This window comes from Pteropus medius, unplaced genomic scaffold (assembly GCF_902729225.1).
Source record: "Pteropus medius unplaced genomic scaffold, Ma_sr-lr_union100, whole genome shotgun sequence".
Taxonomy (NCBI): domain Eukaryota; kingdom Metazoa; phylum Chordata; class Mammalia; order Chiroptera; family Pteropodidae; genus Pteropus; species Pteropus medius.
The window spans coordinates 6,709,322-6,730,887 of NW_024349797.1; the positions used below are offsets into that span (position 1 = coordinate 6,709,322).

The 21,566-nt window shown below is 38.6% G+C and overlaps 1 protein-coding gene across 1 annotated transcript in view; it reads left to right on the forward strand.

The window, feature by feature from the left end:
* Positions 1 to 21,566, forward strand: part of NRXN3 (neurexin 3) — a 1,605,778-nt gene that overhangs the window by 1,432,076 nt on the left and 152,136 nt on the right. The window contains exon 28 of the mRNA XM_039883931.1: positions 6,851 to 7,022. Within this exon, the coding sequence (XP_039739865.1) occupies positions 6,851 to 7,022 (172 nt within the window). The remainder of the gene's footprint in view (positions 1 to 6,850; positions 7,023 to 21,566) is intronic.

A 21,566-nucleotide genomic window follows, 5' to 3' on the forward strand; every position in this document is an offset into this window, starting at 1 on the left:
GATGTGCTTCTTAATTTCGAGGATTATTATGTTACCGTGAGCACAGGGCTTAAGGTCTCTTTATTAAGGCCATCGAGTGGTTTCCTCACAGCTAGGGTAGAGATTTGGGGGGGAAAGCAAGGCATTTATGGGAGATGTGAAGTCTGCACTGGGTTTCAGTCAGCACCGCCCTGCCAGCTGTCTGCTGGATCCTGCCAGGAGACTGCTCCGGGTCTTGGCTCAACACTGGGGCTCCTATAGAAGTGAACTCTAATTTTTACTTTGTAGTCAAACTTAATTTCCAAACAAGGCAGTGTGACATTGGGGTCTGGGAATAGAAGTGAATGCTCAGAGTGGATTTGAAGGACACGATGACTCAGGATGCCAGTTTGTGACCAGTGACTATTGGAGCCGTGGCTCTGACTTGCATCTTATTTACTTGCACCAGCTGTCCTTTCCTTCCTTGATTCCCCTCTTTGGGTCAGAGTTTCTGTTGTCCTAAGCTGTCATCCCTGCTTTCTGTCTCTCTGTTTTTTTTTGCTTGTAATTTGAGATGAAGCCATCTTGAGCTATTTATCAGTCTTATCTCTCTTGGCCCTCTGTTAGTATTTCAGTCTGTGGATCTAAGCCGCTTTAATTGATTGACTTCGCACAACCAGACATTAGCAAAACACCAGGTGAGACACAGCTGCAGCCAGAGGGAGAAGTGGATGCAGTTTGCTGGGTGGGTGCAAAGGTCACTGAGACCTGTGCAGCTGTAGGAACACAGAATTAGTTTTCAAGCCATTTAACGTGCATTTTCTATAGACAATCTGTATAGATTCTGGAGTTGATCTTGCATGGGAGACAGTCATTTCACATAGAGAAGCATCCCGTAGGTCATGTGCAAAAGCCTTTGACTCGCCCATCATCTGTCTTGCTATTTCTCACCCAGTTACCCCAACAGCTTCACTGTTATCACCAATTTCACCCCACTATTAACATCATTTTATATCATCCTTTGTAGAGCATTTCAGAATTTGCCAAAATTTTATTCATTTCTCTTAAGTACATTTAACACAGGTATGATCATTCTTCTTGTCTTCATACTGTTGTTCTTACTTTTCATACCTATAGCTTAAGATTCAGATAGTTGAGGGACCTGTTCAAGTTCACCTGGACAACAGATGCAGAGCTGTGACTGCGCTCAGGTCTTCTGATTCTAAATCGTAAAGGTTTCTGGAGCCCAGAGTAGACATTTTCTTCTCCTCTGCACTTCCTGTCACAGCCACACTTAAGCTCTTCAAGGAAGGGGACTGAGTCATTGTCATGGGATGATGGTGAAAGTCTGAATCCTCTCCTAGCGCCACAGTGGGAGTCTTGTCAGTCTGGGTGATTCCAGATGGACTTATCCACTGTCTTAGGCTTCTTGAGTTAGAGGCCTGGCCCCTTAGATCTCTCGAATCCTTTGATAGTACATGGCTCTGCATTCCCAAAGTGCACACTCAGCACTTATTAGCTAACAATTGTCCTGGGTCTAGAACAAGGAAACCATAACATTGAAAGAACAGACTGACGATTTTTACTGAAAGACAGTTAATAGCCATGAAAAGAGCCCATACGGTGTTCTAATGCAGAGTGTTTTATTCTAGAAAACTTTAACAAAATCTTCCCTCAGCCAAAATTATCTGATGAATCAAGTAAATTGTAGCTCATCTTTTTGTATTTTACTGATTGCATGTATAAAACACAATGAGACTATATATTTTGGCTAAGATTTATTGCAAAAAAAATCTGAATATGGATGATCAGTTTTCTACTCCGTATTGTTCAAATCTTGCTTAGCCTCCCATGGTATAAACATTTATTTACACAATTTTTTTCTACCACAACCACAAATTCTAATTCCTTATCGATTCACTTATCTAAAAATTTAATAAATATTTACTCAGCACCTGCTAGGATTCATATTTTTGAGATACCCACAATTAAGTTAGGCAGACATAAAGTATATAATATATAATGTACATGCCATCATATAAATAATTTCAATTACGACATGTAATACATGTGACCGAAATAGAACATGGTGGAAAATCCATGGATTTTAAAGTCAGAGAGACCTGAATTCTAATCTTAAATCTTTCTCCAGGTAGTTGGTAAATTCTCAATTCCTTGATTATCTTTTTAACCTATAAAAATTATATGAACGGTAATTATGAGAATTTGGAAATTATTCAGAATATTTGCCAATCACCCACTCTGTCCATCAAGGAAGTCTGGGTTATGCTTCAGTAACAAAACAGTTAAAATATTCGGTGACATCAAGCAACCAAGCTGTGTTTCTCATTCATGTTTCATGTCCATCGCAAGTTATCTTGTTGCCATCCTAACTCAGTGACATAGGCTGACAAAGAAGGCACTGCCACAAATTTGCTCCATACAGTCATCGAGAGAAAGTGGGAGAAGTCAGACCGGTGTCCCACTCGCAATGAAGTGAACACACGAGGAAAACAGTGCCACTGGTCACTTTATTTAGTATGACCCCGACTTAGAAATGGGTACGGCAGAGCTGGCAGTGTCTGGACCCGAGAGGGATCACATACATGTTGTTCTCCTTGTATTATTGCCTAGCACTGAACTCACAAGTTCTGTGGGAAGCTTAGAAGTTAAGATATTGAGGAGTGCTTCCTTTGCACCTCTCTCTGGCATGCATTTGAGAGTCCCAGTTCTGTTTCTGTCAGCTACAGTTTTCTAAAATCATGAATGGTGCATTCTGCCGTCCCCAGGGGCACTCAGGAATGAATGAAGAGATTGCCTTCAGGGAGATCTTTATTCCTGAGGATATGTCTTGTCCTTGTGCATTTTTGCTCCTGAAACCTGGCCCCTCTGTTGGTAGCATCTCTTGGGTCACCTCCACAGTAATAACCATAACGTGGCTGATAGAGGATCATAAAACTGGAACCTGACGAATTTGAGGAACCAGGTGGGTTCGTAAACAGTCATTTTTGATGAACAATGACTTGCTGGCTATTTAAGACAGCGGTTTTCTGCGCCATTCAATTTTTTCCTGAATGCACTTGAGGATTCTTTGGTAATGTCTTCTGATTTACTACTTGTCATTGTTTTTAGTATTGAGGAAGAGCATAGATTGAAGTGATTGCCTCAGTAGCAACTTTAATAGTGATGGGGTATGGACTTATTAAAATTTATAGTCATGCCGCTTTTGCAGCTACACTTTGCTTGTCTTGGAAAGGCTTGTGAAAAGCACCAAGGAACATGAAGCGGGAGCAACTACCAAATTGGGACAGGAAATCAACCTTGCAAATGTTTTTTTTAATGTTTTGTTTGCTAAAATTTACATTTATTTCCACAATATTTTTTGGCGACAGTGCAGCTAAACCAACAGCTTTTTAGCTTGTGCTATTATTTTAGCCTACGCTAATAAGGAGAAGGAAAGAGAAAAGAGGACTGGCATTTATTGAGGTCCCAAAGTATGCACAGCTCAGTTTCACACACATGTGTTCTTCTGAACTCCTCACAAGTTTCAGAGGTCTTCTTTCCCTTCCTCCACATATCCCTTTAATAGCAGGAAAGTCGAGAGTTAAAGGTCTTACAGCTTTCAGAGCTGGAGGTATTATTTGAACCATGCTATGTTAAAACCCACGTTTATCCTATTGTATCAATTCATTTATCTCGTAATCAGCGTTATATATGGTCAGTGATTGGATGGTTTCTTCTGCTAATCTCATTTATCTTTTATATCTGTATAATGTCTTACTATTTATAAAGTACTTTCATATTAATCATATTATTTCAGTCTTACAACAGCCCTATGAAGTATGTAAAGCAGGTATCTGGTCCCCATAATATAGTATCAAGAAACAGTTAAGTAACTTGGTTGGAAAAGTTAAGTAACTTGCCCAAGGTCAGTCAGGAGTGACTCCAAAGCCAATGTTTTTATCTGTCACATCTTCTCTGGACACATGAACCAGCAGAGTTTATTTTCGTGGCAGCTGAGTGTGATGGATTCAAACCTGGGCAACTATATGAGTATTTGCCACAAGGCTTATAATGAACTAAGACAAAGAAGTTAGCCACAGATTATAATGCCACCGCGGTCCCATGACAAATGACAAAGTGGTTCCAGTAATGAAATTTTATACGAGTGAAGAGACCACATCTGAGGACTAGCACAGCCACATTTACCACTGCAGGAAACACAGTGGAACATCTGGGTAAGGGTCTCCACTGACATTGGCAGCGTGCTGGCAGGATTAGGAAGATCTCTCTGAAACAGCGATTACAGTGGCAAACGTCTGGTGCCTTAGATAAGGACCAGATATTTATTCTGGCAGAGATTAAATCTTTTCTTTCCCTGAATCTATTATGGATCTTGCAGAGAATCTGCCCAAGAATATATCTCACTGATCAGCCAACTCACTGAGCCAGAACTGTGCTTTGCCACTGTTGTGCGTGAAAAGCTGCAGAAAGCTGGTTTAAAGGGTCTCTTCTCTCTCCCTGAAACTGTTCTCCATCTGTGATTAATTAGTGACTCAGAGGTGAGTTGAATCACCAGCAGTTTTTTTCATGCATCCAGGATTTATACAGTGGTTTCTCAGTAAAGACACGTTGCACAATAAACAGCCCACATTTGTGGGGTGAGCAGGGGAGTAATGGTGTCTGCAGTTACGGTTTCTTAACCACCCCAGTCCTTTCATTCTGCTAAACAGATTCTGACTCTGGTTGTCATAGCTTTGCTTATTTAGAGATGAGGGCGACCAGGTACCAGTGTGCGTGCACACATGCAGGCACGCGCGCACACACACACACACACACACACACACCACCCACACTTAGAAATGAATGTCAACTTTTTAAGTAAGAGAAAGTAGAAATGTCATATTGTTATTTCTGAATTCCTAGAGAATTAAGGAGTAAGAATAAAATGGATCATAATATTATTAATTATGGCCATGAAAGATGCAAAAGAATCTATCATCAGGTTCATGTACCCATGTATCCTATTTTAATGCTAAGTACTTTGTTTAGTACTGGGAATGCAGGGATAGAGAAAAAGAAACTGAGAACAGAGTGTCACAATAAACAGAGATTTAAGAAATCATGACTACATGGAGTCACCGTTTAGGGAGGCGCCTGAATTTCTCTTTTCAGAAAGCAGAATGTCAGAATTGCTGACATTATTTTACACTGTGTACTATGCACAGGACACAAAGGGAGCAGTGATGTCCACCGGTGTCTCAGCCTCCCTGCATGCCGAAAGCAGCCTGTGTTGATCAGCCCGGATGCCTACTGTCTAAGATCAAGACTCCTGGGTACTTGCCCATCCTTTTGTTGTGCACGAGATGTGTTCATTTACTAAAGGAAAATTGGCAAGTTGAGAAAAGCTTGTCTTTCGGGGAAAATCAGTGAAGCGTACCAAACTATATGGAAATCAGTGCCTAAAATCTCACCAGCATCTTAACTTATTGACTTTAAGCACAGTAAGTGCTTAATAGACAATGTATTTATGTATTGAATGAATCAGTGAACCAGATTTCTAAATCAGATTTAGGGAAATCTTCCCTACATCTTAGTTTATATGTGTTCTGGACTTCTTTCCCATATCATTCTCTTCCTTCTCCTCCTCCACCCCTCCTTGTCCCTTCCTCTCACTCCCCCTCATCCCTTTCCTCCTCCTTGTTCTTCTTCGATTAGGAAATCAAAGATAACAAAGACTATTTGAACTAATATCGCGACTCAGTCTTAGAAGGACATCAGAATCACAACTAAATTTTATTATCCTTGAATGTCCAACCTGTTGCTTATCCAATAAGTCAGACGACTAGAGTAACGGAGAAAGATCCCTCCCTTCCCTCCTCATCCATCCCTTCTGACACCTTGCATGCTGCGATATGCTTCTAAGAGTTTTAAAAGGACTGAGTGTATCTGATCAGAAAAGTTACTTTAATTTTATGTCTCATTGGAATACTAATTCCAACTCTTAGTTATCACCAGTTATTAGGCGAGAAGATTAAGAGTTTTAATAGCATTATTATTTATGCTTCAGTATTTCGCTTCCTAGGAGGTAGATCATGTCGCCGCCTCCACCTTCACCACCACCGTCACCATAATTATCACCTTCATTGCCACAGTGTTAATCTTCTGGAATTTGCTGTGTTTTCTCCTCTCAGAAGTCTTTTTGAGCCACAGACATGCTCTTCTGCTGTATAGCATAAGGCCCTAGTACTGAATATTATATCCCTCTGTGGATTAACGTGTAGGAGTTGGGCTGTAAGTGTGGGAAGGATGACAGCCATCTGACTCTGAAAACCTGAGCTCAGTTTCACTGGCCTCTACTGAAGATATATTTTCTATGTGTTTTAGACCTACAGTAAGGTGTCATCAGGAGATGGTCCATAATGCTAGCTCCTCTGCTATTGGCTCCCAATGATTCTTACCCCTCCCCTTGACCTTGACTAGCCAGTATGTACGAGCAGGCTTATATTTCCTCTCTAATTCTAAATCTGAACTGTGAGATCTAGGGTCCAGTGTCTTATTAGCCTCTCCTAGAAAACAGGCCTAATTCACCTCGCGGAAATGAACTTTGCAGGGTCACTACACAGTTGTCAGGTAGTTCTCTGGTTCTCCCTTTGATATCTGGTGAGGGCAATCAAATGATGTAGCCTGTGCAGTGCAGCCTGTGAGAGCAAATTGCTTTTTATGTTTAGGATGAAAGCCCACAGACAAATGTAGGGAAACTGTTATTAACTTCGTGCTGATGGCTCCCTCTGAGCACCTACACATTTGTTGTTAGTCGGAGGATCAACTTTAAAGGGAGAAAAACCTTGTGGTTGGTGATAACTATGCCTTTTGTGTCTCTTTATCATAGGAACAGGGGAAAATTGGAGTTGTCTTCAATATCGGCACAGTTGACATCTCCATCAAAGAGGAGAGAACTCCTGTGAATGACGGTAAATACCACGTGGTGCGCTTCACCAGGAACGGCGGCAACGCTACACTCCAGGTGGACAACTGGCCGGTGAACGAGCACTACCCCACAGGTACACACTTTGCTCTCACTGACCACACTTATTTTGCTCTCCTGTTCTTACTTCTAAATGGCGATTTTCTCACGACCATCACCAAATCATACAACGCTGACTATTAAGCACACATTCGTGATTTTTTGTACTTTTTGTATGAAAAAGTACATTCGTACTTTTTGTATGAAAAGATAAGTTATTTCTTTAGGACTTGGTCCAGTATAGGGAGCTTCTGGAGACTTACTAACTATGCACTGAACACTTTTTATTAATCTCACTGCCTGACTGGCTCATACCAGAGACAATTATTTTAGGTTTTCCAGGCCACTGAAAATGATGAGCAATGGAAGGAAGAGACACCATCTCTATCATGAGCTATTGTCAACAATCATGGAATAATCAATTTGAGATCTGGACTTTGTAGTGTAATTCGTTTGGGTATGATTGAAGGTACAGCTGGCCAGAAATTGCAGAGAGATTGTGAAAGGAAGTTTACAAGTCAGGGTAACAGAGAGAAAAACTAAGGGTGGAATTTCGTTCGTTTAGATGACTTTGCCAAGTTAGTTTTCACTTACGCTAAGCCTGCCTTGATATTCAGACATTGGTCCTAGTAGGCATTTTAATAGCAAGCATACTGGTGTGGGAGGAAGAGGGGTTAATCATCTGGTTAAGTTTTATAGTCAAGCAGCATTTGCCAACAAACTCCCAGAGCCAGATGGCCGAATGAAGGGCAACGGGAGGAAAGGTTGCCTTCTTTAAAAGACATCATTTAAATAATCCCTTAGTTTTCCCTCTCATCTCTCACTTCTCCCAAGAAAAGAGCCCCGAACCCCGATCATAAATGTTCCAGCAGTGGAAGGGAAAATACTTGGGCTAAGTGCTCTACAATTGCATTATCACCTGGTGGATAGGAGAGATTAGCTCAGAATATTGACTTTTCATTAATATAGGCATGATACTATGTCTGGCTCTCTATCTCCTACACTCCAAATTTCTCATAACTTTCTCACTGTTATCCTCTCATGTCCTTTATAGCGAGGTGGTCACAGAGCCGAGAAAGCCAGAAGTACATTTCTGGAAGTTAAAGAGCTGTTTAACTAATAATCATGTGGCCCAATAATTTTGAATGACTTAAAGTCTATGATTACGTTTTCATGCTGAACTCAGCATTATTTCCTTTAAAAGTCGATCAAAAGTAACTCTGCTACTGGTTTTCCCCCTAATAGCCAGTTTTCCTATGTCTGTTTTAAGGATCATAGAAGCATTCACAAACAGCATGCAAGACTCCCACGTTATTGAAGCAAGAAGCCCCATCTACCTATTTATCTACCCTCTCAGTCTCCATTCAGTCTCAGCTCAGGCTTGACTGGGAGTCTCTTATCATACTCTTAGCACTTCTTTAAGGCACAACAATGACCTTATGCATTCATCTTTGAGCCTTTGAAGAGAGTGGTGTTAACAGCTACTATGAATTTTTATCATCATCCAAATTCACTAGACACTAATAGACCTAATTTTTAAATGTTTCTTCCTTGATCTGGGAGGAGTGGGGAGGAAATCAAAATAGCCTAAGATCTTGAAATCAGTTTATTTGCTCATAGGAAAAATCAATCTCTCTCCATGCATATTATCATTGGCCCTGCTAGTGCAACTGTAGGGTTTGTTATGTTTTTATTAGGAATTTCAAAGATTTTTAAATTGATGTTAACTACTTGCCCCGAGCCAATATAGAATCTGCAAGCTTGCTGCCAGCAATGAGAAGGCTCTTTAATGGTCATTTTAAAGCCACAGATATGTAAGAAAACCAGTGACCCTTGCTGTGTGTCTATCTCCTTGTATCTTTAGTTCCAAATTATGGGTTGCTTCTTATGTTTACAAAACAGAAAAAAAAAAAAAGCCTTTCTTTCTTTAATGGCATTGTTTCCCACTGAAAACTGTTATTACTAGTAATTGTTGGTAACTGTTATTTAGTAACAATAAGGGTTAGTATTATAGGACATGATACAATATAGCAATTATAAGTATGGGCTTTCCTGGAGTTGAGATCTTGGTGCCAACAGGTGTGAGTCTAAGGCAGGTTGGATTAAGACCTTGAAATGCCCTAAGCACTGAAATATTCGGTGCCTCTCTTCACATATAATTCAAAATACAACAGTAAACCATAAAATAAGAATTTCTAATAGTTCCGATTTTCTTCTCTGATAATCACTGTAATGTTTTTAAAATACATCAGATTCTTTCTCCCCACGTTCTTATACTTTTTACTCTGTTTTCTTGGTTCTCTAAGTATTTATTCTTCCTATTTGGTGATCCAGTTCCAAACCTTAGGCAAGTTATTTACCTCCTGGGCCTCGGTTTTCTAGTCTATAAAATAAGGTAATGATAATACTCACTTACCAGGGTCAATGTGAAGACTGAGTTGAACACATGTAAAATGCTCAGTGTAATGCTGGATCAATTAAGTCAATATTCAATAAATGTTAGCTATGAGGATTACCAAACATTTGGGTAGCATTTCTTTTTTTTTTACTATTACATATTCACTCATATAGATGACTTCGCCTTAACAATTAAATTGAGTAGGATAGATATGCTTATTCTACATTTCGAAACTTAAAAAGATACCCAGGGAGATGCTGTGTCTTTCCTAAAGTCACATAGTAAATGAGGGAAAGAACGAAGACCAGATTCTCCTGCTCTAAGCTGAACACTCTTTCCATTATTGCTCCCACAGCAATCTAGGGGATATTTAGAGAAGAGCATCGATAGAAATGAGCATCATTCTTCTTGTGTCATCTTAGGTTTATTCCTTTTTTTTTTTTAGGCCATATTACAAAGGTTAGTATCAATAACCACGCAAAGGTGGTTATTGTGAGATGTGGACTTGAAAATCCTCCTTTAAAAAAGAAAAGTTCTTTTAGCCTTGCTGAAAGACTTATTTGTAATGAGTCCGAGCTGTCTTCCTGTGACAACAATGGCAATTTGCTTCCATGAAGCAGTGGAAAGAATGCTGAGTATCTAAAGGAGCTATCACCTCACTTTGTTGCCTAGACTGGAATACGGTATTGGAAAGTGCAACATGCATTCCACGTTTACATTCCACACCTTAAAGACTTGTCAGGAGCGGCTCACGTTTGGATCTTGGATACCTTATTTTCTCTACCTCCTGCTTCCCTGTGCAACTGGAAGGACCCATTTAACTAAACTTAGAGCAATCTGGCAACATTTAATTAATCTGTGTTAGACCATGAGATGAAAATACCCACTGTATATGGTCAGGCAGTCTTGACATAGTTGCTACAAAAGTGATGTATTCTTCTTTCTCCAACCTATCCTATTTAATTGATAATAATAAGTATGGAAAACTTCAGGAGGCATTCAGTTGTGCTGCTTGACTATTGCTAATGTTTAAATAGTAAATAAATATAGAGTAGCTCCTGCAGAATATTCACATAAGTTATCTCATTCTGAAGACACCCTCTCAGAGCCTCATTTCTGTTCAACAGGTCCTCATGTATCAGGGCAAATGGGTCAGCTCCAGAATCTTCTCATGGGCACTTAAAAATTTTTGTGTGGCTTTACTGAAACATCCCACTGTGAAATATTTAGAAACCAGCTGGGCACAGAGCATGTAGCATGCATGCCCTTTGTGAATCAGGAAGGATCCAAAATGAAAAAAGTTCTGTAGCCATTGGAATCATATCACTTAATTCTGAGAGAGAGAACTCAAAAGCGGCTTTTCTCTCTGAACCTGAATGAAAATAGAAAGGCTAAGGAACAGGAGAGGGAAATAAAAGATGAATCAGCCCAGAGCTAGCATCTAGGCAATGGCAAATGTTCCTTATAAAGCCTCTGATTACCATCTTGACACAATGTAGTGGTGGGGACAAGGGAGGGGAATGGTGAGTTGAGCATAAGAAATTAATTTTCACCCCAGACTAGGCTCCCTGGGAGGCTGGGCTGAGTGGGATTGTTCAGGATCTCTTTGCTGTGAGGGGGTGGCTGGTTGTGTCATCAGAGTTATTAGAATCCTGAGCCTCGTACAGCAAGGGACTTTCCAGGTGAGAACTAGGCTTCCTAGAAAGTGAAGACTGATAAATATCTCCAGTTTGTATGACATCCCATCTTCCCATTTCAGGTGGTGAAATCCCTACTTGCACCCGCTACATTTCAGTAGCATGGCTAAGGATAGTGGGGGCTCACTTTTTTTTTCCCTTGATTTTTTTATGCCAATTTAGCCCATGTGCTCCTAACTGGACTCCCTCCCTGTCAATAAAATGCCCACTGATGACCTAAGCTTAAATCCTGTTTGACCACCCAACTCAGAACACGATGAGGATATAAAAGTGGCTCCCCTTGTTGGACACTAGATTAGAAAACTTCCTCTTTATATTTGCATGTGTCAAATTCCACAGAACTTTGTCTTTATAGGGATTAAATGGAAAGACATTGCTTTAGTGCTTACTGATGCTCAAAGTGCCTTCATATGCATTATTACACTTACACGTGATCCTCACTCTATCCTATAAAAGAACTGAGTTTCGTATTGTTATTGCCGCCATACCCATATTAAGGTTACATCATTGAGGCTCTGAGAGGCTAAATAACTGACCCAGTATCACACAGCTTAGGGGGTAAAGCCAAGGTCCCTATCCGGATCCTCAGATTGCACTACCTCAAATGTATTGCACATTTTTCTATTTCTCAGAGTCATGATTTTATTGATACTGACACTAGGTTTTTAGATTTTTGTTTTGTTTTTCCATTCAGAGTATTCTCAGATAGAAGTATCTGCCTGGGGTAGTTCAGTTAGTAGGGTTTCTCAACCTTGACACAATTGACTTTGGGCTCGATGATTCTGTGCCGTAGTGGAATGTCTTCCCTGCACGTTGTAGGATGTTTAGCTGCATCCCTACTTGCACCCGCTACATTTCAGTAGCATGGCTTCAATACCAAACGTCTTCTTGGGGGCAAAATCATCCCCAGGTGAGAATTACTGAGTTAGAGAAAGTCTCCAACGTATTTTACTTCAAATGCTTATTGTCCTTTTATAGTTTGGACAGTATACATGTGGATAAGGGAAATTTATTTGTGCACATCTCACCCTCGATTATTGAGACTTTGACGGGTTAAAAGAAGTCTATGTACTTGACGTGATGCTGAAATTCCTCAGGCCTTGGGTTTTCATTAATTCCTAGCCAGGAGGTTTTCTTTCCTTTTCTGTCTTTGGCTGCAAACGTTTGGAGCCTTGCCAGATTCGAAGCACACATTAAAACAAGCCCCATCTACCTGTTCATTCATCCATTTGGGGCTAGTGTTACTTTCAGTTCAACAGGGAGGAAAATGTAGATAGTGAAGTCCTGCAAAGGGAAGAAAAAGTATAAATACAACGAAGAAGGAAAGCCATATTTGAACATGGTTTTCAAGACTGCAGAGATGTCATAGCAACTGGTGGGAGGCTTACTTAATGAATGTGTTTGAACATTGCTAGGTATACATTTTAAAACCATCTTATACAGAAGTCTTCCAACATTCAGTAACAGAATGTATCAGTCAGTCAAACCAGTGCATCCCAAATATTTGCACTGCTAAATAGTCAAGTAGGTGAGTTCTATTCAGAAGTAGGTGAGTTCTATTTCCAAGGGACTTTCAACTTGCTGGGATCGGTCTTTGGTGAAAAATGTTTTTAAAACCTTTAATACACACACACACACACACACACACACACACACACACACACACACACATTAGAGAGAGGGAAGGGAGGGAGGTAGGAGTGGGAGGGAGGGAGGGAGGAGAGAGAGAGAGAGTGGGAAAGTGAGAGAGAAGCAGTGTTCTTTAACTTGGCTGCAAATGAGATTCTCCTGGGAACTTTTAATAAACTGTGGGCACCCAGGCCCCATTCCAAGTCATCTAATTTCATTGGTTTGGGGTGTGGTCAGCAGCAGCAGCAGCAGCATCACCTGAGAGCTTGTTAAAAATGCAGAATCTCTGCCCCACCCAGACCTACTGAATCAGAATATGCATTTTAACAAGATATACAGGTGATTCATGAGCACAGTAAAATTTGAGAAATGCTGTTCTAGGCATAAATATATATTTTTAAAGTCCCAAGGTGATTCTATGTGCAGCTAGGTTTGAGAATCACTGGTATTTAGAAGACTAAAATGTCTCATTTTCTTTATTCAGACTGTGCTGTTCAGTACAGTAGCCACTAACCATATGTAGCCACACCTGCAATGTACCTGGTATGACTGAGGCCCTGAAGGTTTATTTCATGCATAGTTATTATGTCCTCTAGGCACTGAGGGATTCGAGTACATTTTCTTGTTCAATTCTCAGACCCGCACTATGAGGCTGGTGGCTGGTGACTGGTGTCGGACAGAGCAGAACTAGAATATACTATCTCTTATTTCCTTTTACCTATTATTCATAATGTAAATCTTCATTTATATCATTAATGAATTGAAGGGCATTTACCTTCCTATACCTTCTGAACTTATCTAATGTATTTTGTCTTTACACTGGGGTAATAATGTCACTGGAGTTGGGGGGTGTTGTCCCAGAGATGCAGAAAGTGGCAGAGGCCACCATCTCTCAGCCAGTTCATACAGATAGTGATGGCTGCCCTCTGTTGGACATTTGCTACATACTCCCGACTTCACATCCATTTCATTAAGCCTCAATACAACCCCCGAGGTCGATGTTAGTTTTATTCTCATTTTACAGATAAGCGACAGTCTCAGAGGTCCTAGGTACGTATGTGCCTGGCTCACAGTGTGAATGAAAATGCTGGTATTCCAACCCAAGACCATTTGGCTTGAGAGCCCTTATTTTGAATCACACTCTATGCCTTCTGTGTATTCCTTTTGATACCCCAGAAAAATTGCATGCCCCAGAAATTCCAGTCTTAACCCAAATCTTGACAATTTAGAATTTTTCTTTCAAGTTAAATCTCTAATTTCTGCCAAGTAAGAAGCCAGCCCTCCCCATGGGCATTTATGACATCTGCTTTCTTCCACATCATCAGTTAGGCCTTTTGGGACTTTGGCAGCCTCTTTCATGATTCCATTTCACCTTCTAGCCCATATCTAGAAGGGGAGAACTTTATTAGATGAAGTTTCTTATACTGTTTAACAGTCTTGCTTGGGGGATTAGAGAGCAGTGAGAGGGTGCTTAGTTGTTTTTTTGTTTAATTTTTATTTTACCAGGTAAACTTTTCCTTTCTGTGAATTCCAGCCGCAAGGTAAATAGCCTCATATCTTACAGATTAAGTACAGATTCTCCTCGACTTACAGTGGGGGTTATATCCCAATAAACCGATTGTTAAGTTGTAAGTATCGTAAGTCAAAAATGCATTTAATACACTTAACTTACTAAACATCACAGCTTAGCCTGGCTCAGGACACTTACATAGCCTAGAGTTGGGCAAAATCATCTAACACAATGAGTATACTATAGAGTATCTGTCAGTTACCCTCATGACAGTAAGAGGCGGGCTGGGAGCTGCAGCTCGCTGATGCTGCCCAGCAGTATGAGAGAGTACCCTACCGCGTACTGCTAGCCAGGAAAAAGATCAAAATTCACAGTATGGTTTCTATGGAGCGTGTCACTTTCTCACCATCATAAAGTTGAAAAATCCTAAATCAAACCATCATAAGTAGAGGACCGTCTATACAATTACCGCTCTCAAACCTACAGCCTTGCTCTCCCTGTCAACGTCTCTTAGAAGCTGATAAGCATTTTGAGGCAAACTGTAAGCTTCTAGTTAATGCTTAAATTAAACATAACTACCCAGAAGACAAAAAGACAAGACTAAACATTTGGTCCTTGGAAAAACACGAGTTTGAACTGTGCAAAGTCCACTTACACGTGGATTTTTTTCAATAAATACTATAAATGCATTTTCTCTTCCTTATGACTTTCTCAGTAAGGTTTCTTTTCTATTGGTTACTTTATTATAAAAATACAGTATACAGTACATATAACATTCAAAATATGTTACTTGACAGTGTGTTTATGTTATTGGTAAGCCTTCCGGTCAACAGTAGGCTATTAGTAGTTAAGTCAAATGTTATACATGGATTTTCAACTGCATGAAGGTCAGCACCCTTAACTCCCCACTGCATTGTTCAAGGGTCAACATAGGGTGTGTGTGTGTGTGTGTGTGTGTGTGCGCGCGCGCGCGCGTGTGCATGTGTGATACATCTTATAGAAGAGAAGAACATTTGGGATAGAGGGGTAGGAAACCCATGAACATATGGCACATGGACACAAAGCACATGTCCCTGAGACATTAAGCTAAAACATGACTCAAGTTTATTTATGAAATAATTCAATAACACACAAAGGAGTTTGTTATAATGATAAAGAGTTACAGCAGATAATATGATAGCAATTGTAGTAACTAAAGACATTATTTATCTAGAATTGATTTGTGAACAGGGCAGTGATTTTGATTGAGAAGATTGATGAACAAAAGAATAATTTTGATGGAAACTTCTCTAGGACTTTATAAGAAGCACAACTTAGTCTAGGGTTCTGGGTTATGTTTTTCTCATCTTTAGGAGACTACCTTGGTATCTAAAGAGAAAGATGTAACTTTAAATGAAAATGATAAATATTTATTTAACCATAAGTTAAATGTTTTGCATATTATATATATTCTAAGGACTCAGCAAAATAAGTAACGAGACATTCGAGGGTTACTTCTAGGCACTATTTAACTAAGGAAACAGGTTTTTTAACTTCTATGGGTAATAAGTATATAATAAACTAAATCCATGGAATAATACTTTCAAGATTAGGAAAACAAGTCACCTTTTACGTGATTTTAAAATTATACTCATTTGCGATAGTGCGATATAAAAATACTAATAACACCTCACTCTATGTAAGGCATCTGTAATTATACAGATTCTTCCAAATTAAAACAATATCAGATGTTGCAAAATTTCAAAGCTAGACTAAGGGAATTACAAGTTTTGTTTGTCCTATTTTCACAAAGAAGCTTCAAGTTAGGTAGTAAATAAAAATTCTGGCATACAGAATTTATTTTTAATTATGAAAATCTAGAATTATTATCCCAACCACAAAATGCAATTACCCTATTCTGTTTTCCCTGAGCCCCAGAATTAGATGAATATCAAATGTCCTAACTCCCATACAAGAACATAGCTTTATTTATAGGAAAAGTTTTCATGTTTCAGTCTCTTCAATTTAAGTTTTGCACAAGGTTGCTGAGTCCCTCTAGTTATTTAAAGTCTAAAAAGAACATTTAGCTTCTTAGAGAAAGGTGGTACATAAATATCCAATAGTAATAATAATAATATATATCCACACACAGTATGTCATTTATAATTCTATAAAGCACAGAGGGTAATGAAAGGCTCTCTAAACTGTAAATCACTCAATCGATTATAATTATATTGCAGCTCATCTCAAAGAGATAAAGACTTTCCACTCCTCTAAAATCCCTGTCAATACCCTGGCAGGCTGAAGCAGAGGGAAAGGAGGGTCAGAGGAAGAAGGAGAGAATGAGTCAAGGACAAAGAGGCACTTCTCATCTTCAGTTCATGGAGTTAATGTGGACTGGATTAGATTTCCAGTGACATTTACAGTTTGCTCCATGAGATGCATTTCTTTTTCACATAGTACTTTTACAGCCTTACAGTAAGTCACTGATGCTCCGTGTCAGCCTGGATGGAGGGGTTTGCAATTGCCAGTACACTGCTGTGTAAGAACACTTAGGGACTAGGTACATAATTGGAAAATGATAATTCAAGCCAAAAGCTGAAGGTTATGTCAAAACAAATGATAGAAATGAGTTGATAATGGCTCAGAAAAAGTAATTATCTTGCATTTTCAAAAAGCAGAAACACTTCAGAAATCTTTTAATTAACTAGTGTTGCCTTTTATGTTAAAAAATGTAGCTAATTCCCTATCCCTATCAGTGAAGTTGGTTTGATTGGAATGATCTCCTTCTGCATTCATTCACCAGTCAACAAATATTTATTCAAAATCTATTTTACATATAAATCCATGCTGGGTAATGGATATACCTATATGATATGAAATAAAACACAGCTTCTGCCCTCAAGGATCTTATATTCTATTGGAAAAGAAATGCATGTATACAAACAAGATAGTTTTAATACTTAAATTTTATTGTGCAATTATTAAGTGCCAGGCACTGCGCTGAGTTCTTATATTAAATCTTCACAGTAGATGTAAGAGTAGAGAGTATTTTTATCATCATTTTTCAAATGGAAATATGAAGGCTTAGAAAATTAACTTTCCCAGAGTCATTATACATGAAGACCTGGAACTTAAGCCTATATCTCTTTGAAGGCAAACCTCATCCTCTAATGTATTACACTACATTGCACCTGCAGTTCCAAATAATGTAAGAAGGTGCATTCATTCAGGTGAGATCTGGATTCACTGGCACATGTAAGTGCCTGATAGAGCCTGAGGACCAGACAGGGGTCGGCCTGGGATGGAATCTGGACTGTGACTTTGGGCTCTCTAGGACAATGCTAACAAACTCAGCTCCCTTACTAAGCATGCAGAAGCATAAACTATGATGTGACCACCAACACATTTCACAGTGAGGGAACTGATGGACAGCCATCGTTCATACATTATTTCACTTAGTATAATCTACCCAGTTGTTGCAGGGGAGAATTATTACTCTCCTGCTTTTACAGATCAATGAACCAAGGCTCAGGGAGTTTGAGCACATTTGTTGCAGTCACAAGGCCAGAAGGTGTCAAAGCTGGGATTCCACACAGATTTATAAGTTCCTACACCTCTATCCCTTTGTTACCCCACTTCTCCATCATTTCACAGGAGCACTCTAGTTTGCATTATATAAAGAGCTCAAATTCATTTGGTTGACAGATGTAAATTCACATGCAAATTTACTATTGTTTCCCAGATCCCAGTGCATGCAGTACATGTTGTAATCACATTATTAAACATTTACTAAAAATGTGCTTCTGCCCGATGTACAATTTCTAGTATCAATTTTAATTAAACTAGATTTCTTTGCATTTTAATCACATTATAGAAATGTGGTTTTCTCAGAGTTCAATGGTGAAATCTTTATTCCAAATGCCTACAAGTGTCTGAGAGCTGTATATCCTGGAGAAGGGGATGACGATATTATAACATATCTTTTCATAAAGGATTTTAGGGGAATAATGTTAATTAGTAATAGGTAACGCTGATACAGTACTTATTTTGTGCCAAGCTCATTGATTATCACATTGAATCCATTTCACAGCATTCCGGAAGGAGATGCTGTTATTATTTCCATTTTAGAGATGGAGAATCTGAGTCTCAGAGAAGTTAAGTAACATACTTTCTGGTATTGTAAGACAAGTAGGTGATAGGGCCATCTTGGATTTGAATATAGGCATGGAGACCCAATACCTTTATTTAGAGCAACTTTTTCTCTAAAAAATCCAAATAATAAGCATTATAGACTTTTCAAGCAGTTATTTAATTCTACTGTTGTAGTGTAAAAACAACCACACACAATACATAAATGAATACATGTGGCTGCATTCTAACAGCTCGATTTACAAAAAGAAACTGATGAGTCAGATTTGTTTCTTGGTTGTAGTTGGGGTCAGGTCAAGCATATTTTGAAGATTGTACCTCTGTTTTTACTGATCCATCAGCTTAATTTGTGAATTGTCTCATCTCTGTTTAGAATAAAGGGAGCAAGAAAATCTCTAAGTGAATGAGTTAAATTTCGGAGACACAGAGAATATAGTACTGCTAAGTGGACTAGTGTAGAGCCACTGGTGAGGTTAATTCAGGTTAAAGGAATATATAAATGGGCCAGGCAATCCATTTACCTGTGCTTAAAAAAAAAAACAAAAAACAAAAAAACAAAAAAACCCAACCATACACTGCTTTCCTAAATGAACACCCAAGGCACAGATTCAATTCCACCTTTATTTATGTCATGACATACATTGCTTGGAGCAAGATTTGAAAATAACAAACAGAAAGCATTATTATTTCTCTAGCTCTGTTACTTCTACTTAGTAACTAAAAGTTGTGGTAATCCAAATCCACTTTTCTCCCTTTCTCCTTAGGGGACTTAACATACTTTTCTTTTGAATTTATGTGTTTTTATTAGCCATTGGCTTAGCTGATCTAGCCTGTGCTCTGTCTTTCTTTATAAAGGTACCAACTGACTTCTTAGCATTTATATTTTCTTCTGCCTGCTCCATTCTACATCTATTTGCTAAGTCCCAGAGAGCATCCTCCTCATTTTCTCAGCATTGGCTGTCCCTAACCTGTTAATGGGAGCTTCCTGCTTGAGCTTCTGTTCACTTCCTGCCATTAACCTGCAATTATGAGAGTGGACTCTCCTCGTGTGTGACTCATCTTCTTTCTGCTGTTGAATTTTAGACATTTTAGAATCTGTTCTCATATTTTTTAAAGGAACAAGAACCAGGTTATGAGCTTTTCTAGGTGTGTATATACTGAAAAGCATTCACAAGTTTAAAATAGATATTTAAAAATTACACTAAGACAGACCAGATTTTATTTATACAAAATGGAATCCTTTCACATTTTACTGACCTCAGTATTGACTATAATAAAGTTGTCAATCAATTCAAAATTCCCACCACCAGAAGAGAAAGCATGTACTATCCGACTTGGCTCTCTATAGTTCAAGTTAAGTGGTTACACTTTTGTTAATCCCCTCATTTTTTTAGCCAACATAGCTATATATAGTAGTTGCTCAATAAATGTTACATAGCACAACTGTACTGAGATTATTGGAGACTTCTGATTTCTTTGTCACACTTACACAATAACAATATACACCAAGGTAAAGAGCATCCTTTATAAGCATTAAATATACTTAAGTTTGTTTTAAAAGCAATAGGAAAATATCAAATGTTTTACTATGAATAACTTAAAATTTTACCAGGAAATTTTTCTTTGTTGGAACAATTAAATCTTAATGTTATTAAAATATGTTTACATTGCTGAGGTGATTCTCTGTAAGTCTCCAGGGGTAGATTTCTCAATATACTTAGACAAAATGATAAAAGGGAGCAAGGAGGATATTTAGGCATCCACAAACGTTTCAAAAAATATATATAAATCTAACATAAATATAAATGTAAAGTAAATCTAAAGCTTCTCAGAGAGCCAAGGTTTAGAAATACTTCATTTTTAAACCTATATAAAACTGTCGTGAGATGCTGTTGCAAATAAAATAGGAACTTATATAAGTGAAGTACAAACTGAAATAGAACCAAATGTTTTTAGACTTTCAAAATGAATAGCTGGATATTTTACTAAATTTTCTGTGTGATAAGAATGGAGTTGGACCTCCAGGAGAGGTAAAAATAAAGGTAATACATAGGAAAGAATATGTTGTTCTCAGGGAGCAATCGAGGTCTCCTAGGAGGTAAACCAAGTGAAATATAATAGTCTTGCTTCATTTTGTGACTTTCTCCCACTATGACCCCAGAGAATTTTGAGCTTCAAGTAGGTTCATAAAGGGAATTTTGAAATAACTCTTTACAGATCTATTCTTGAAATAAGTCAGTTGAACTGAGCTGGGTGTTATACCAACACATTGACTCAGAGTCCTGACCATCCCTGATCCCAGACCTTCTCGACAATTCTCCAGTCTTGTTTCTATTCTCAGTAGCTTTTTTCTTAATTCTCAGCAGTTGTATGTAATTTATCCACAGAACTTGTTCCAGGCCCACCTTCCTAGCTGTTTAGTTGAAATGCAGTAGTGGTTGTAGATGTCTCCGATGAACACATCGGCCAAAACACTGATGAACATTTTAGCCGGTTAATCCACCTCATTCAGTGGCTGCATAATTATTTAGCTGCATTGTTCTGTCAGGTTAGTGTTGCTTTAATCTGTTTTCTGGTCAAATAGAACAATCAATATAAGTGTGCTTAGTTCCTCTCTCTTCTGGCTTTGATTCCTTGATTTGTGCCACTTCTCCCACTGCAGCTACTTAGAACAAGCAAACAGTTGACTAGAGGGTTCAAGAGTTTGAGCAATAATTGTGAACCTGCAAACCTCACTGCCTTTTGCATGTGTGATATCAGTTGAAATCACAGTTGACACATCCAGCCTCTAGGGACAGAAGCCTTTGTTAACAGAAAACGTTCAAATTCTTCTCGTAAAGTATTTTATTCACTCATCTCTGTAAGTACCTTTATTAGGAACTGAGTAATAGAAATTGGACCATAATTCAATTAGAGCATATTAAATCCAACAGGATAAGTAAGGAGGAAATCTACACATTTCTTCACTACTCATGGTGTCTAGGTTCTCCTTTCTGAGTCACACTTTGAAGTAAATCTTTGAAAGAAAAAAAAAATCTTTGGATAGCATCCTTGAGTTTTAGTTTGATGGGAAATTTCAATTCTTGTTTAGAAGTCTAAACACTTGTAAGGATTCCAATGCGATTTCAATAAGCTACTATCCCAGATAATTAGAAATAAAAACATGAAACCAAGAAAACGAAATGCCCTTCTTTCATTTGCCTCATCTCTTGCCCT